Source organism: Acanthaster planci, linkage group LG02 (genome assembly GCF_054643075.1).
Source record: "Acanthaster planci isolate LZ-2023a linkage group LG02, COTS_SCS, whole genome shotgun sequence".
Lineage (NCBI taxonomy): Eukaryota > Metazoa > Echinodermata > Asteroidea > Valvatida > Acanthasteridae > Acanthaster > Acanthaster planci.
In genome coordinates, this window is record NC_141778.1 from 4,438,353 (window position 1) to 4,456,551 (window position 18,199).

The following is an 18,199-nucleotide window of genomic DNA, read 5'->3' on the forward strand; positions in this document are numbered from 1 at the left end:
TATTGAATACATGTATTTATTTTGCTCCAAGTTTTAACAGGTAGGCTTATTTTGAATTTTTCACTAGCCCAGCGGACAACCAAGGAACCAAGTTTAGTTAGCCCGGAGCATTTTTAGCTAGAATTTGTACGCTGGGCTAGTACTATTTCGAGGCCTGAATATGTACATGTACAAGATGTAATGGTAGAATAGAAGGGTGACTACGATTTTGCACATATAAGTCTCAGCCTAGTTGGGGTACCACGCGAGATGTTTCTAAATTCTAAACAAAATGGCAAACATTTACGTTTAAACGTTAAAAAAACAAAAAAGTTCTAAATCCATTTACAGATTTTCCCAATCTTTAAATGAAACTGCCCCTTCTAGAAATTTGACTTTTTGACTGATGCAATCTTGTGTTCATTTTTAATTTAAACAATGCCTGTAAACTATAATCTAATTTTTGGCACACTTTACTGCTTGGTCATATCGAAGGAATACCATGGATTCATCACTGGAACTTTGTGTCAACTATTTACATTCATACTCGAGCAAGGACATAGATTGTATACAGTTTTTGTGTTTACATGTCAAGTTTTCAATGACACAGTGGTAAGGGTTGGACGTTTACACGTTTAAGCTGTATTCTCGCGGTCAGACATCAAGGAACTTACATTTAAGTCATGTAAGTTCTGGGCGAAGGGTAAATTTGCCCCTTTACCGTGTGTCATGAGTGTTAAATGTTCATAGTGACGTCGTGCCGACCGTGAGACCATTTTTAAGAGGTAGTATAGGTACCTCACAGTTGTTTTCAATCTGAGTAGTGAGTGATGGAAAAGCGACTTTGTATTAATATCAGGTACATGTACCGATGATGTAGGCCTACCGGGTCTTCACCGCAAAAACTTAAAACTGGATTCAAAAACTCATTGTTAGGCCCTACGACCCCATGAAAATAATACCTCAAGTCACACAGACATAACGGAGCAGTGACATCGTCAAGGTTATACTTAACATCCATTGTTAATTTGGGAGGTAATAAGTTAAACTGATGTTTCTCGTTACGCAGCCATAGGGGTCGCTCGCGCTCAACGGCCCGGGCGTACGGCAAGTGCGAACATGCCATGGCTTTTGCCTTATCATGCTTTGGCGCGGCCAAGCACTAAATTTGACACAACCCATTCTACACACATAAATGTTGCAAAGCGCAATGACAATATTAACTGTTGGTTGAACGTTTTAATTTCCAAGTTAGTTAATCGAAAAAGGAGCATTTTACCTTCATTTATTGCGGCTTTCCACTTGATTTGGCTGTCATTTTTGGATGAGATAAATTTTGTCCGGTACACTGTCTGCTTTGTGTTATGCGAATGGAAGAAAAGTTGCAGTATTTAGGTATCCATCTAATTCTGCAACATGAGATTCTGGCCGCGTGGTGGCGCTCATCTTATTTAAGGTCGGCAACTTGAACTCAGTAGGACTATTTTACTTGAATAACTGGTTGATAAATCATGGCAACTGTTATCCCTAAAGTGGAGCAACTTTCATCCCGGATCGTCCGGGTTTTAGGATGCAACCCGGGGCCCATGACACTTCAAGGCACCAACACCTACATTGTGGGAACTGGTCAAAGGTGAATGTCAGATTTCCAGGGTCTCCAGGCTCCAGCACTGCAGCATGCACACGTACACCTGCACACTGTAGGCGGCCCGTGCTAGTATCATGCTAGTGTAGTCAGTAGTACTTTTATAGCTCCATGGGCCTACTATTACTAACTAGTCATGCTAGTGTACGCCTCAAGTTCAACTATACGTTAGTATAGCATTAGCCCAGGTGGACTCCCTGACTGTACTATGTTACGGAGAGACAACGTCCAACCTGGGCCAGTATAACATTAGACCCAACTATAGTTGGGACCGTGCCAACTATAACTTAGGCCTAAGCCTTATTGCTCGATACCGCATGGGTGATTGTGAGGAGGAGTCCAAATAGGGAGCAATGTTTTTTCATGGTTATCCTTCCCATGTAAGACCCTCACCACCTGCTACAGTGCTAAAGCTATTCTGTGTCTTGGAAGTTAGATTGTTGTACATTGTGGGTAAGCCCTAGTACATGTAAGTTACACTGACTGTACAGTTGTATAGTTCCCTGAACAAGGCAAGTGGTATGAATTTACAGGTAGGCCTAGTAGTCTGGTACTAGTACACAAACCGACTACCCACAAATTGCCTCGTTTAACATTTGGTTGGCCTATTGCCAGACATGCTCGACCATGCCCCAAATGTTAAAATCTAACTTAAAAGAGGCGATTTGTAGGATCCCAGTTACTCAGACTAGGTTATGACTATAGGCCTAGTGTAAGGGAGAGAAGGGGCTTGGAGGAGTTGAATTTGGAGATCGAGAGTATGCTACTGCAAGGTCCATTTCTGAAGCCTGAGCCGTGTGGGGTGGGAGTACTTGTCACTTTTCGACATATTTTGCCGTTGGTGTGATACACACTCAGGAAGGGTCATCATTTGTCATTTCACCACCCCTCCATCTTGAATGGGACAGTCACAGTTGAAAGGATTACGTTAGCTAGTCATCCAGTTGGTTCAGAGGATTTTTTTTAAGATCTAGGATGAATGGCACAGTAGCATAACTGATTGAGGAGGATGCATTGTGTCAAGGTTGCGGGTTAGACCTGATGATATTTACAATGTATATGCGTACATGTACAAAAAAGACTCTGGGATACATTCGCGCTGCCTCAACTTAAATGACAGGAATTGCTGAAGGATTTTAAGGGAATAGATGAGGCAGTGGTCACTTCTGCTAGGAGCAAATTCAAGAAGTGACACGATTTTTGCGGATGGAGGATAGATCCATTTTTGTTGGCAGAGCTGTTGGGGGATTTTGAAGGACTGAAGATGTGCCCTAGAAAAAAGGGCGTTGTTGTTAGAGTTAATAGTGGTAAAACAAACGGACATTAAAGGTACTAAATTTATATAGTAGACTTTGACGTACATTTTTCTGTTTATTGTGATATGAAGTTTGTGCATTGTATTTTCATCATATTTCAAATGCAGACGCTTTTTGATTGACACGGGGGAAAAGGAGAAACCAGAGTATCTGACTAACCTGAAGACGACGCTGTCCAGTCACAGGACCAGTATTCAAGAGATTCTCATCACTCACTGGCACCACGACCACGTCGGTGGGATTTCTGGGGTGTGCGACGAACTCCAGCTGGGTAAATGAATAGACGGCACTGCAGGGCTGCTCCTGAGTGCACCGGTCGTGATGGCTCTTGCCACCAGGCAAGGCTCCTGATATCGTCGAGCCGTATCAAATACATGTGGTGTTTTTTCTGGGTCTTTTTTTGTTTCTGGCATGTGACAGTCAGTTTAGAGCCAAATGCAAGAGGCCTACGGTGTGTAGAAATTTATGTGGTTTCCTACAGCATGGGAGCTCGGGGATTTTGGCCCCTGCACCTGTAGGAAAGAACCCATGTACAAAAAACGTAATCTCGGTACCTGTATTTCTATGGAAACTTTGCTCCTCAGTATGGGAAGCTCACTTCTTTATTATCGTTGAAACACAAACGAATGAGAATTTATGGAAGAAAGATTCGGGGTTCCTGCGGCCTGGGAAAGTCCTGGAAAAGTCCTGGAAATTTGTTGTTGTTTTCCAGGTCTGGAAAAGTCATGGCATTTTGTAAAAATTACTTAAGTCATGGAAAAGTCATGGAGTTTTTCAACACTGTGTGTGATTTGTATTATCAGAAATAAGTGCATAAAATGCGTGATTTTTTCACAACTTTAAAAGTCTGAATAGTCCAAGAAATTGCGTTATTGTGTCATGGATTTTCATAATTTGATCATGGAAAAGTCATGGAACACCTAGGGAATTCAATTGTTTTTTAGCTACAGGAACCCTTAAGATTTGAAAACATGCAGGCCTATGCGCTAAAGATAAGTCAATTAAAAAAAGGACTCATTACAAGTCAAATCTGAACCAGTGACTTGAGCTATTGCATTGCCCTCATCCAGTGTATGGGGAAAACATGTCAGGACCTTTAAGACTGTAATTTGCGAGTTTGTTGACTCATAATTTCTGCTTCCTTTAGCATCTGCCATTGATGTGTCGAAGTTACCCCGAAGTCCAACTCAAAACGAGACAATTGATGGCGTAGATAAGAAATACAAGTATTTAGAGGATGGGCAGATCTTACGGACTGACGGAGCCACATTGAGGTATTCTTCAACAAGCCAATCATTGCACTGCATGCACTGTCCACTGAAGGTCGTTTTGGGCTCAAAGAGCACCTTTAAGGAAAACATTGTTTTCTCTGATTTTATCTGTTCAAATAAATAGGGAAGCATCCAAATCGAACGCAGTGTCATTTGCCTTCAGAGCTCAACTCTAACAAGCTAAAAAGGGCTTTTTTTCTGTTCATGCCAAGATGCGAATTCTGAATGTAGGCATTGTTTGGCATGCACAAGGGATTATCCACTACGATCACAGGGCGAGGGTCCCCCCTCGTTTTTCTGTTTTCTCCGAATGACGCAATCTACATTCAGAATTTCCATCTTGGCATGAACAGGAAAAAACTCCTTCTTAGCTTGTTATAGACTAGTTGAGCTCTGAAGACAAATGACACTGCGCTCGATCTGGATGCATCCAGAAACTAAGTGGTGTCAGTTTGGCATTTAAAGTGGACTTGAACATGTTCAACTGTAAAGTTTTTTCCCAAGAGTTCACCAATCATTGATTGCCCTCCCCTTATTCACATGAGTAAGTGCCACATAGCATACTTCCTTCAACAGTGAAGGGAATTCAAAGTTTAAAAAAAAATGGACAGTGACCAATGTCTGAATCTACTGCTTCCAGTGGTTGCATGTATCGAACTACATGTACATACATTAATAGAAAGTGGCTGCATCTGCTATGCCTATGGCTTCCATACTCCATAGCCACACGTTATTGTCAGCCGCAGCCACAACTGTCGGACACGGCTTGTTACTCATACCTACATGTACCTGAAAAGAGGGCAAAGATTACTTGCATTGTGGCTGATTGCCTGCCTTTTGGCTGTTGAATTTCCAGGGTGGTGTACACACCAGGGCACACAGATGACCACATGGTGCTGTACCTTGAGGAAGAGAATGCTGTCTTCACAGGCGATTGCATCCTTGGAGAGGGAACAGCTGTAGGTTTTTGACCAACAGTGAATGATCAAGTCACACAGGTGTTGGGCAAATTTTGTAACACAGTGCTACAGTAGCACTGGCTTGTCTGTGGAATAGATGTGCGCAATGCAACCATTTGTAACATTTATTAAAGTTTAGTGATGAATTATACAGAAAGGGTTTGACTAGGGTCATTGGAGTGTGACTGTTGTGCATACATGCACATTGTTGATAGTTGATGCCCAAACTCGCTGCCTGAATGACGACAGTGCATAATCTTATAAATTTGCATGTACTTTATACATACATTCACCAAATATTCATAACAGAATGATGGTACCATTTTTTGTCTTTGGCCCAAGGTGTTTGAGGACCTCTTCGCCTACATGAAGTCACTGGAACTGATAGTAGCCTTGAAACCAGACGTTCTTTACCCAGGCCATGGACCGGTCATCAAGGACCCTGTGAAGAAGGTGCAGGCTTACATCGATCACCGAAACATGAGGGAGAGGCAGATCCTGGAGGTGTTGGAGACTAACAAGGACAAGGCCCTGACTTCCATGGAGATGGTGAAGATCATATACACGGTGAGACTTAAGCTAGGGGGAGGGGCCAAGGGCTGAACAGTGGGGGGGTGTGGTCAGGACTTTCTATCTGCACTCCCAACTCCCCTGTCCCATGACAAATCTTTTTGAACTTTGGCATGCATGCCAAGATATCCATTCTGAATATGTCTGTGAGCTTTCAATTCAATCGGGCATCAGGTTTTGTGTTTGTGGTCATTTATAGTTCATGCTCACACGTGGTCAGCCTGAATACTTAGCACAAGTCAATATTTATGGCGGACTGAAAATGGTTACTCGGTACATGTGACTTTTATGGGTGTCACAATGACTGCATGACATTGATTAGTTGAAAAAAACGTAATGGCTCAGCATGATAAACAAAACTTGCAGTGCAGAGGTCTCCTGACTCGTGAGGTCTTCTGATAACGAACAGAGGAAACTTTTCAAACCTTCAAGTTGAAACAACTTGTTCTTCTCAGAACCACCCAACTTCAAAAATGAGATCAGCCTCTGTGATGTTATTGCAAACCCTCCATACTCTGTTCATGTGCACCGTGCAAACCTACAAGCGGCATGATGAAACTAAATGAACTGGTGGCATCATCAACCAAATGCACAAAATGTCACTAAAATTGACAACTTTGAAGAAAAGTCAATTGCTCGTCAGGAGTGCACTTTCTTCTTGAATCACCTGATTTCCTTTTTTTTTTGTTCTTACATATGTCTTTGCAAATTGAAAGACGCCATACAAGGTCATGGGTTTAGAATTCTCTGCAGTGTTCATGAATTGCAGGGTTTACCGCTTCGCTTCTGTGCCGTAATTCACAGGAAACCCCAGAAATTTTACATCTGGCTGCAGCCTCAAATGTGGACCACCATCTGAGCAAGCTGGAAAAGGAAGGCAAAGTCGGTAAGTGCTGCTCTCTTAGATTTGGTTGAAAATTGCCCAAGGGAGCCGACCAGTGTCTCATGTATCAACCTGCCTGCCTGCCCCCAAGGACAGACAACACACAATTTGGACAGGCAGTTCTTGCTTGTTCAAAATTTACCAGCCTCCTTTGTTTTTTTCACAACATTCTTCAAGTCTAGTGAACATGTTCTCATATTTCCTGCCCAAATACTGGGTACAGTGGAAATGTGGCCGTAGATAGCACTGAGGGTCATCAGTTTCAAAAGATTTCCTGGGAGTGGACTCAAGTTTCAATCTTGGTTGAGAAAGGACAGAGAGATATATTTCAATTCAAGATGAAACCCTGGTGCCAATTGTCGTGGGAAGAGTTGTAGGTAGTGAAAATAAGGTAGAGTCATCAATTACTGTCATTGAGCAAGTCAGAGCTAATTGTTGGCGGTAACTTTGGGCACATCACATCAGATTTGGACCTATAATTTTCAGTATCCCACACAAAAAACTACAAGTTTTCAAACTTGTCTGTATGTTTTATGCACAGGGAGACATGGAAAAAATGGCGAACATCGATGGAGCAGTAAGCTATAGAATCTCCGGATGGAAAATGTGTTACAGTTCAACAAAAAATCATAATGCATGGTGCTGTTCATAGGAATGCTTGTGTCCAGAGGCAGGACAGTTTATCTCAAGCATTTGTTACCTGTGATCAAGTTATCCCGCCAGGCATGCCAAAGTGTTACTCAGTGGTGCTGACTGGAAAAAGGAATATTTCCCCATGGTGAAAAATTGCTTACCTGGAACTTACTTGTCAGACAGCAAAGAAAAAGTTTCAAAGGTTTTGGGGAAACTAAAGGAAAAGCTAATTCATTTTGATAATTGTTGATGGTTTTTTACCTAAAAATACTTGACACATCAAATGAAAAATAAATTCTCCTATCTTTAGCATTCTTTTTGGTTTAATGTACCACATTTTGGCCTCCACGAATTGCCCGACAAATTGATTGCATGTACCTCTCTGAGCTTGGAAGTTACGGACCCCTAAAAATCCTAAATATATATTCCATTCAATTGATATTGTCAGATTTTGGGAGTTCATAAGATGAAAAAATGTGAGAGGCATAACCAGTGGTTTCCTGAAAACATTTAAGAACTCTACCATGCATCTTGGTGGTTTCCAGGTAATTGTTTTTAAGGCATTTGATCCCTGCTTTACTTGACACGCAGGTCTCACAAAGAGGGGACAGAAAGAGGAAAGGCGTAGAAGTCTGAAAACTTGCTTATTAATTGGTAACATATGCTGTAAATCCGAACGTTTTCATAGCTTGTATCAAAACAGATTTTACAGAACGTGGAATGAAATTCTCTGTCAGCGACCGAGTTGGAAATTACTACAGCACAGTAGGTGGTCTTTTTTTAATGATGAAAATACATTTCTGCCAAACACGCCGAATGTTAAGAACAATAACAGATTTTTGCATACAATATGTTAAACAAAACTATGTACAAATCCACAAAGTGAAATAAATATTTACTATTTATAAAAAAATTATAAGAAAATGGTAAATAAAAATGTGAAGAACTAAGAAATCTTATTTGGTCAGTTGTTATCAGTTATTAATGAGACACACTCAGAGATATTGAAAAACAGGACTGAGTATGCTTCATATTTAACAGCTCAGTAATTGGGAAAATAGGCTTCAAACTTTAAATGCATCTTGACGAAATTGCCTTACATGTACTGCAACCGACCATCTTCACACAAGGAAGAACTACATGTACATGTATGAACATGTATGATGCTAACTGTGTCTCTTGTGTTACTGGCAAGCTGTTTATTGCTTTAAACTAGGCACATTTCTGGGCGTAATATAAGACAACCTGAGCAGTGACGTATCCACACCACAGCTCATTATGCAGGTACAGTAAGTAAACTATGAAATTAATTTCATACACTTCTACAGCAAGTACAGTCTCAAATATTTTTCTGTCACTCAGAAACTGAAAACGTTAGTTTGACCTGCACTGGACGGATTAGTCAAGAATAACTACTGAAATACATTTTATGTCATTTTCTTTGGTCAATACAAAAGTATTCAAATAATGGGACAATATCTCTGGACGGAGATTGGTTTTAACTATTTGTTTGGCTTGTAATATTATAAGGATGGCCCTGAACTTTGACTTCAGGAGCCCCAAATACCGACTTCTTCAATTGGCCCTGCAAAACTACTGCTGCTTTGTAGGAACTTTCAGTCTGTTACATGTAATTTACTGCTAACGTGACGGTAAAAACTAATAAGGACATCAATTTTTGTCTGTGCGCTCTGGCTGGATTACATTGTGTGATTCCTCCACTCAGTTGTAGTACTGATACAAAAAAAAGTCGGATAAGAACAAGGCTTTACACCTGCCATTAGGCTCCCGGTGAAATGAAAGGTATTTACAAAGGTTTTTCACTTCATAAAGAGAAAAATGTATTTTTCATCAAACCAGTGGGTTATTAAAATGCAACAAAATATCAAACACAGTTTTTACCAAACCAAATCCAGCCAAGCTCTGAAGCTTCAGGAACAAACTGACCACCAGATGAAAAATACTTTGTGTGAGTCCATCAAAAGTCAATCAAATGATATGTGAGACATTTTTATACAATAGTCATGATACGATTCTGTCCACTACCAGTGCTTCATTCAAAATCATACAACACCTGAACACATCCTTGCCATCTGACTGGTGGGTTATTGGTCGTGTCAGTAACTTGTATGGTGTAACCGTTAGGCATGTATGCCCTTATATATACCCCTCTGAATTAGGCTCATGCACAAAGACATAGCCATAGCTCTCCACACGTACACACGGAGAAGACGGAGCCTTTCACCTGAACAGACAAAACTTCAATCATGGCTTAGAATGCGAAAAACCTTTTGTTTTGTGCTTTTACACTGCACTGTGAAAGTAAAACGGTGACTTTCGGATTTATTCAGGCATTGTATGAAACAAACTAATGAATATTTCAGATTCATGGGATGGAAAGAGTAATTTGATTTGATGACAGATTGAATGTTCTATTCCAGTTGGCTCCAGCGTATTGATCAATATGACCCATCATGAAATGATGCATACCACTGCATAAACATTCATGGTGTGTATATCATTTTGCCAGGAACACTGAAGTTGACACGAAAAGGTATGCCTTGACTGATAGTTTTGCACACTAAACAGGTGCACTGTAGGAAAATCAATGTTCTTAGTCATTGCATACTCTCAGCTCAGCTGCATTTGCAAAAGTTTGTAACCAGCCCCAAATCTCTTGCCATTTTTGAAAGGAATACATACATGTACCATCCTGAATCCAACAAAGCCTTGTGGGAACTAATCCCACATTCTCTATTCTTCCAGCTTCCATGGGGCACTTTAGCATTTTGTAAGGTAATGATGGCTTGGCTCTGAATTCCTTAATCCCTTGAAGTCTTCCACAACCTTTCAGTAGATTTTGATGGATCTGGAGACGGTGGGCTTTTCCACAGCTTTTTTATGTGGTTTCATCAACTCACTCAGTAACGTCTTGGATATTTCATTATCTGTTTTTCAGGAGCTCTGTCCTGGCACTAACAAGAATCTTGAAAGCTTCTTCGCTTCCTGGCGCTATGCTCTTGTCAGGGTGGAGAATGACGGCCATCTTGCGATAGGCTTTATTCACATCATCTCTAAAACAGGGGAGAGAAGAACCAGGAAACAGTATCAACTGTGTTCTTTGTACAAACTTTTCTAGAATTTTCTTAGCTACTTTGGAAATTATGAAGTAATTTTAGAAATACCAATACTTAATGTCACTTTCTCTTTTTGTACAAATTGTAGGTTTGGATCACAAGCTCCACAAATAAATTTTTTGAGAACAATTCAAAAGAGAAATATGCCTTTGTGGTTTGCCAAAATTCCCAGATTTAATCAGGTTTGGTTTGCCAAGGTCAATCAACATTAGTAAGTCTTCCGTGCATTATTCTACACAAGGTTTAAGTACATAACTGAATTGGAGTTGACGACTCCTACCAAGGTTTGACAAGTGACCAGGCAAAAAAAGCTGCATGCTACATGTGGGCGGCACTGCAACTACTTACTTGGATGCTCCCGGTCTGAGACCCAGCCTCTCATAGTCATTCTTGCTGTTCTTCAGTCTCTGTATGGCCTCCACCTGTTCCTTGGTGTAACCTAGGGTGGTTGTTATTCTGACGGCTCGGCCGCCATTTTCATATGCAGTCACCAGACCGCTGAACAACTCCTGGCAAAAATGACATCCAATCTTAGTGAAGTTTTCTTCACTATAAGAACTCACTGTAGCATATGCAATATAAGTTGAAACAAGGCATGTATGGGCTAGTGGTTGGGGTCTTCACTCCTGATGACTAGGTAAGGGATCGAATCCACTAGCTGATTACATACTGTGACCTTGAGCAAGTCACTTCACCCCCACTTCCCTTTCTCTACCAAGTAGTATAAATGCACATCTCTTAAGGTAGAAGCCAGACGTGCACTGATACCGGCTGCCAACAAATGGTCTCACTGGCCGAAGAAAAGCTGTCCCAATTACACAGATATAGCAGTCCCTTGAACAGCAGAACCACTAACTGAATATGTCACGTAAGTCACATCATTATCATGACGTGAACTACATACATGTAATCAAAGTTGCCACACTAGATACACTCAGGACCAAGAAAAACAACAATAACTGAGCTGAATTAATATACAGGTAATTGATTTGATCAGCTGAGCCAAAATATTAACTGATCTCATCAGCTGAACAAAAAAATTGACTTGATCAGCTGAACCAAAATAACAGAACTGATCAGCGGCACCAACATTCATGTACATGTAACTGATTACATGTAGATCAGCTGAACCAAGATACCTGTAACTAGTAAGATCAGCTGAACCAAAATAACAGAACTGATCAGCGGCACCAACATACATGTACATGTAACTGATTACATGTAGATCAGCTGAACCAAGATACCTGTAACTAGTAAGATCAGCTGAACCAAAATAACTAATCTGGGTTAAACCAAAAAATCGGCCCCGAGTTGAAGTGCACCCCCAAACAGCAAAAGAAAGACAGATGGTAGTAAGTTTTCCCAGGGGGTTCTTGCAATAAGGAATAAATTTGATACATGTACTCACTGTGTTCCGCGTCAAATGCACCACTGATTTCCATTAGAACACGCGCCTATGCAGTGAGTACTAAAAAAACAAGCCCTGTTTTGTTCCGCTCGGAGTGGATTAAATTAATTGAGTATTATTGCAAATATCACCAATCTCCATGATCAAATATTGCTTTACCTGGAAAGCCTCTGCGATCCCTTCGCCCGATAATGCTGATGTCTCAAAGTAATGGAAGCCGTGCTGGTCAGCCCACAGCCGCCCCTCACTCTCGTCCACCTGACGCTGGGACGACCTGTCAATCTATGCCAAAAAATGCTGTCTGATTAGACCACATTCCCTTGTCAAAAGAGTGTGTGCTAACCCCAGTTACCCCAAATTTCCCTAAATCTTGCCTAGAGAACTCTGATTAATCTAGCAACTGTATGGCCATAATGTTATGTTCAAGTTTTTAAAAATAAGCCATTGGCACGTATTGTTGAACTCAAGAGGTTTCTAATCCCAAAGTGTAGCTGCAATGAGTTTTTCTTAGACACAATTATTCTGCTACTTTGAACTCTTCTTCAACGTATGAAAACTCTTTACATTCGTATTTGGTTAAATGCATTGAAAAGTACGTTTTAAACAATAAAAATTATCCATGCTTTCTCAGACAACTGAGGGCGCTGTTGATGTGATGTCATCCAGGGAAGACATTGTAGAGGGATTTCACATTAGCGCCGTCTGCGCATATCTGCATCGAAACCAAGGCTCTCTGTGTTGAACTTCGTCGCGCGCGCCCGCGGAGTCCACGCAGTACATGGAGTATCCGGTTCGTAAGTGTGACGCCACTTCATTTTAAACCATGCCCACTGCACAAGATACAGGACCATTGCAGGTACGTTAGTTTGCGGTCAATTGTCGTTATTTTTTCTTTTGATTTTACGTGTCGAGTCATCCTGAAAGACTCTTCCACAAAAATTTGCAGCCTGAAAAGTCTGAATTTAACATACCTTTATGTATTTTGTGTCTTGACTCCTTACTTCCAATCGTATCATATTAAGAATTGAAGCTGACACATACAGCCTCGTTTTCAAATACGGAAGTGCGCAGATTGACGCAAGAAGCGTTGTATTGGGATCCCTCTATTGTGAACCCAGAAGTTACTTACTGAAAACATTTCTGAGAAAGGGACTGACGCCTGCTTATTGCTACGCACATACACAACAATAAATCCGTAAAGAAGAGAAAACTTAGTCCAGCAAAATCTACAAAACGCAGCACTTGTTTGTGCACAAACCAATGAAACACTGAGGCTTTCTTCCTGGGGTGACATAACAGTTTTGCTCATGAATATGGAAATTCTTATTGGCATAAAAAACAAAACAGCAGTAAAATACCCTTTGAAACAGTGAATCAAAAGTTGAAAATAAGGTTAACTGGAGCACTAAGGTGCATTTTGAAGGTTTGTACTTCAGCAAATTGATTGCAGCCACAAGTACCCTTTGTAATTGAGCTTACAGTACTTTCAATTTTCTCCAGAATGGAAACTAGAACCCTCAAACCACCTCCAAACACTGCCATTGGAAGTTAGCATACATGTACATGTGCAAGGTACAAACATCAGAAAATCATCCAAGTCTTATTTCAACTGAACCAATTCAACCCCGCAGTCCTTGAATGGTTACATTTCCCTGTGTAGTTGACACAATCCTACAATGAAAATGTTTGCAGGTGGAAAGAGTTCCATATACAGACAACACTACTTTTCCCTTAAAATGTTATAACAGCCGTCAGAAAGTCCTAAAAAGTGAAATTTAATGAAGAAACTTCTGAAGCATTCACTAAGAAGACACAGTTTTTTTCAGACACGTCTCATAGGTTTGTGCACAGGGCCTCAAGTGCTGTCCGTATAGGGAACACGTTCCTTTGCATTTCGTGAAAATGATATCCACCTTTTAAGTGTCAAACCATATGCATAAGATCAGTTGGAAACACTCACTAAAGATTGGCAGTACAGGTATGACAGGCTTACAGAAATCATCAAACTCCTCCATACCTTGTTGGCACAAACACAAAAGAAGACTTTCTCCATTTCGCTGGGGGCTCCAATCTCCTGCTTCATCTCGACCAGCCAGGCATCTAGAGCCTCGAAGCTGGCCCGGTTGCTCACGTCGTACACCAACAGCGCCCCCTGGGTGTCCTTGTAAAACTCATTCCTGACCTGATGAAAGCAACAGTTTACATGTATATCCCTTGGCTGGCCTATTTTGACTTCAACAACCCCTATGACTAGAACCTGAACACATACATGTACATGTATTCACGCACTTACATGTATGTCCCAAACATATGTATATGGAAACCAAGTTTTGCCCCAAAATTGTGTTTTGACTGCCTGGTGAATGTCTACCTTACATAACATCTACCACTAAACACAGCTAGAGTTGCAACCTTCAAAATGAGGAAAGGATAAAACAATCTCTTATGATGAAGCTTACATGTACATGTACATGTACATGTACATGTACATGTAGCTGTGCAGTGGACTGACATGGAAGTTGTAAAGAACCAATGTAGGAGTCTCAGGGATATATGTCCATACTTAGACATACCTCAAAGAAGATTGGATGGCCAGCCATGTCAAAGATGTTGACTTTTACAGTGCGATCCTTCACAACAACCCTGAGGAGGGGGAAGAAGGAAGATTTCATTTCTCAAATCTTATCTCTTTGATCATAAACTGTGTTTGCTTGCTAGGAACACCTCTATTTATTAGTTTTTAAAGCCACTGAATAAGTTTGCTGATAGTTAAAAGTGGCATTTTCCAAATTTCTTTGTCTAACTAAAATGTATACGTCCTTTGCTATTGATTTGAGTTTTTGAGTTTAAGCATTTGCCATTGTGTGATTTGTGACATTTACAACAAATGAATTTTAAAAAAAGCCAAAGCAGACAATACTAAGACTCCATACTATATAGACAGCATGCCAGGGGTGTTTCAACCATGGTCAAAAAAGCCAAAGCAGACAATACTAAGACCCTATACTATATAGACAGCACGCCAAGGGTGTTTCAACCATGGTCAAAAAAGCCAAAGCAGACAATACTAAGACCCTATACTACATGCATATAGACAGCACACCAGGGGTGTTTCAACCATGGTCAAAAAAGCCAAAGCAGACAATACTAAGACCCTATATTATGTAGACAGCACGCCACGGGTGTTTCAACCATGGTCCCAAGAAACTGAGAGCTTGTGTGACTTGTGACATTGAAACAAAATGAACAGTACTTGAATTCGTTTCTTCCCCACGCTACCGATAAGTCAAAATGCCTGCACATAAAACTTGATATTACATTTATGTAAAAGAATGAATTGAAGCTCTTGGAGAACTTACTTGGTGACACCGTAGTCAATACCAATTGTTGTCAGGTACTTGCTAACAAATCGCTTCTCGCAGTATCTCTTTATAATACAACTCTGAAAAATGCATGAAAGAAATCGACATGATAGGCCAAACCAAAATTAACCAATACAAATAGACTATGGTCATGATGGTACCCATGGTACCAGGCATCACCAATAAGCCTTTAGTGAGTTCAATGTTAATAAAATCTGGTACACTGAGTTATCTGACTACACATAAATATATAACAATTCCCCAGACTAAAGACTCTGTTGCTATACCCTACCTCGTGAGTCGGGGCAAGCTTTTACATAGCGACCACCATCTCTGCAATGGATTGGTTCCTTTGTGCTCTTCTTATCCATTGAAAATAGTGTATTGGTGCAAGACCTCTCTTATGTAACCAAGCAAGAGCTTGCCCTGGATCAGGAGGTATAGCAACAGTGTCTTTAGTATGGAGAATTCACATTGTTATGTTCATGTGAATTTAAAGGACTCAGTGTACCAGATTTTATTGAATTTTAACCCGCAAGAGGCTTTATTTTGCTTGCCACATGGAAAATAATTGTTGTGTTAAATGGTTACAAAAAAGTAACCAATGTAGAGGCTAGGCATGATGTTCAATATACATGTACATGTATATATATTCTGTACATGTTGCCAATTTGAGAAGTACATGTATATTAATACATGTACATGCACGCGTACAGTAACTCCTGTATGATGTACATGCATGTACTGCTTGCATGTCAGGAGTGACTGACAATTTGCATCAATGTCAAACACATACAGTACACTGAAATGCCAAGCTCGGCCACTCATCTTTACAAATTTAACAGTATAGTGCCTCAGCCATGCTTGTTTTAATCTCTGGATTTGTGTATGAAAGCATCAAGTTCAGGAAGGCAGTCCTGGGAAAGTTTAGGGAAACTTCTGAATGATTCCGATACGAACACGCTCTTCTAAGTGTTGTGTTCAGGAAATCTCTTTTCTTCATTTCCTTTTCCGAATCCCAAACTACATCTTCCACCCTCAACCGCCGAAAACCAACTGAGTACAAACTTATGGTGGAGTCAAACTGATATCAGAGAGTTAATGAAAATATCACATTAATTTTTATCACATGTCATGATGTGAACATATTTGGGCTAAATACCTGTAATTTCGAAAGTGACTTCATGGATTTTTTTCAAATGATACATCTACCAGTAAACGAAAGCATGAAATACTGAAATAAATACATGCACCAGTAGGCAATGGTAGGTTATATGGGTAATTCCAGGTATTAGGGGTCCAAAAGTGTGACATTTTCGTGTCCCTGTTTCATCTGACCTTTGTTATTTGACATGGAAATATCACTGGAATCGATTTCAAACTATTACTATTTGCTTGGCAGGTAATTTGCATTAACTTATCACTCTTGGAAATTAGAAAAACTGTTCTGAACTTACAAAATCATATGTCAGATGTGACAGGGACACGGCAAAAAATGGACCCCTAATTTCTGGAAGTACCCATAAGGCAGTGGAAAACCGGTCCAGTCATCCAGACATGCTTTTGTAGCTTGGGCTTTTAACTGCGACAACCCTTTATCTGATTCCATGCTTACAGAGTTTCACTGCGAGTTTGTATTCACAAAATGGAATTTAGACCTTGCCCAATTTTCAGAATTTGTTGCTTTGAAAAAAATCTTCCAGATCAACAGATCACAAAAAAAGAAAAGTGAAATATCCTGATCCTGCATGTACATATGTACATGTAAGTTTGGATTTGATTTGAATCACAGGGATACCCATACTTGTACTTGTACATGTATGTAACCATAATATTGCAACCTTTTTTTAGATAGGGAAAGCAAGTTTGTGAATCTGCCTCAGATGGAATCGTGATCATGTGTATTCATCAAGGCTTCATGCCTAGCTGCCACACACTCACCTATTCTGAATGGAGAAATTGACCAATACTTTTTTTTATACAGTTCAATGCCAGTTGTTTGGAAAACATTAATACGTGACCAGATGACAGCAAAATATATTTGGCCTATACGGCCTATGGAACTCCTTTTTATACTATAAGGAAAGAGTTTCATATAGGCCTACGGACAACACTTGTGGCTGTGTGAACAAACCTACAGTACATATATGAGACTTGTCTGAAAAAAAAAGATTTTCTAAGTAAATAAATGCTTTGGGGAATTTCCTTAGCAAAATTTCACTCTTTAGGACTGGTTATCACTTTCTGAAGGCTATTATCATATTTTAAGGGAAAATTAGTGTTGTCTGTATATAGAACTCTTTCCTTTTATAAAATATAATTTATTTATCATTTACAGACATGCATATTCATTAAGGTGTATAATTATATTAGCCCATATTCCTGCAATTGAAATGATTGATTCTTTACCAAAACACTCATACATGTATTAGTCCAAACGGGAGAAACTGTGAAAATTGTAACATTACTCTACTTTTTCATCACACTAACAATAACAGTAACGTTGACTGAGTCCTTCCTCCATGGTCCTCCTCAGTTCTCACCTTTCCTGTTTCGGCATTTCCCATGCTGATTATCTTCACACGAATCGTCTTCCTCAATCCGTTGCTATCCATACTCATTTCGTCTCAGAACAATGTGAACTGTTCAACGTTGAAACTCCATGTCAAATCTAATTGCAAACATGATACTTGAGACTCGAGTTGAAGTTGGCCGCAGCAGTGGTGGGCAGGGCGCGTACGACGAAATGAAGTGATTTTTTCACCCAAAGGTACAATTTCCCCCTCTGCAATGCCAGTCACGGGAACACCAGTTATTACGAGGAAAACATTTAGCATATGAAATACTGCCAGCGAAATAGAAATTTGCTTTTTTGAACATCTCCCATGGAGCTACGAACGAAAACTTGTTTATTCTCTGCGGCCATGTTCCGCAATCTTCACATTCCTGCGAGAGCTGAGAGCGAGGCTGTGATTGGATTAACGTCAGTGGTTGCTCAGAAGAAAATGACGAGTGATTTGATTGGATGATAAATGC

General features: G+C 40.2%; 3 protein-coding genes across 4 annotated transcripts in view; 1 reads left to right on the forward strand and 2 right to left on the reverse strand.

Moving 5' to 3' along the window:
- The window catches only part of LOC110975283 (gamma-2-syntrophin-like), a 64,907-nt gene extending 63,525 nt beyond the window's left edge, over window positions 1-1,382 (reverse strand). Inside the window, exon 1 of the mRNA XM_022227627.2 lies at window positions 1,259-1,382. The gene's annotated coding sequence lies outside the window, so the exon portion shown is untranslated. The remainder of the gene's footprint in view (window positions 1-1,258) is intronic.
- A 34-nt stretch (window positions 1,383-1,416) lies between these two features.
- lactb2 (lactamase beta 2) lies at window positions 1,417-8,210 on the forward strand. Of its 2 annotated transcripts, none has more exons than XM_022227629.2 (7): window positions 1,417-1,612; window positions 3,048-3,211; window positions 4,088-4,214; window positions 5,068-5,170; window positions 5,513-5,737; window positions 6,545-6,626; window positions 7,165-8,210. In XM_022227629.2, the coding sequence occupies exons 1-7, from the start codon at window positions 1,491-1,493 to the stop codon at window positions 7,209-7,211; spliced, it is 870 nt and encodes a 289-aa protein (XP_022083321.2). In that variant the 5' UTR covers window positions 1,417-1,490; the 3' UTR covers window positions 7,212-8,210. The 2 variants fall into 2 exon arrangements, with proteins under 2 accessions (XP_022083321.2, XP_022083322.2); XM_022227630.2 differs by lacking the exon at window positions 1,417-1,612 and adding an exon at window positions 1,687-1,791.
- On the reverse strand, window positions 7,562-18,101 carry dnajc27 (DnaJ heat shock protein family (Hsp40) member C27). Its single transcript, XM_022227633.2, has 7 exons — window positions 17,707-18,101; window positions 15,161-15,243; window positions 14,375-14,444; window positions 13,819-13,983; window positions 11,961-12,083; window positions 10,742-10,902; window positions 7,562-10,330 (listed from the first exon to the last, which is right to left on the reverse strand). The coding sequence occupies exons 1-7, from the start codon at window positions 17,782-17,784 to the stop codon at window positions 10,201-10,203; spliced, it is 810 nt and encodes a 269-aa protein (XP_022083325.2). The 5' UTR covers window positions 17,785-18,101; the 3' UTR covers window positions 7,562-10,200.
- Between the last annotated feature and the right edge of the window lie 98 nt (window positions 18,102-18,199).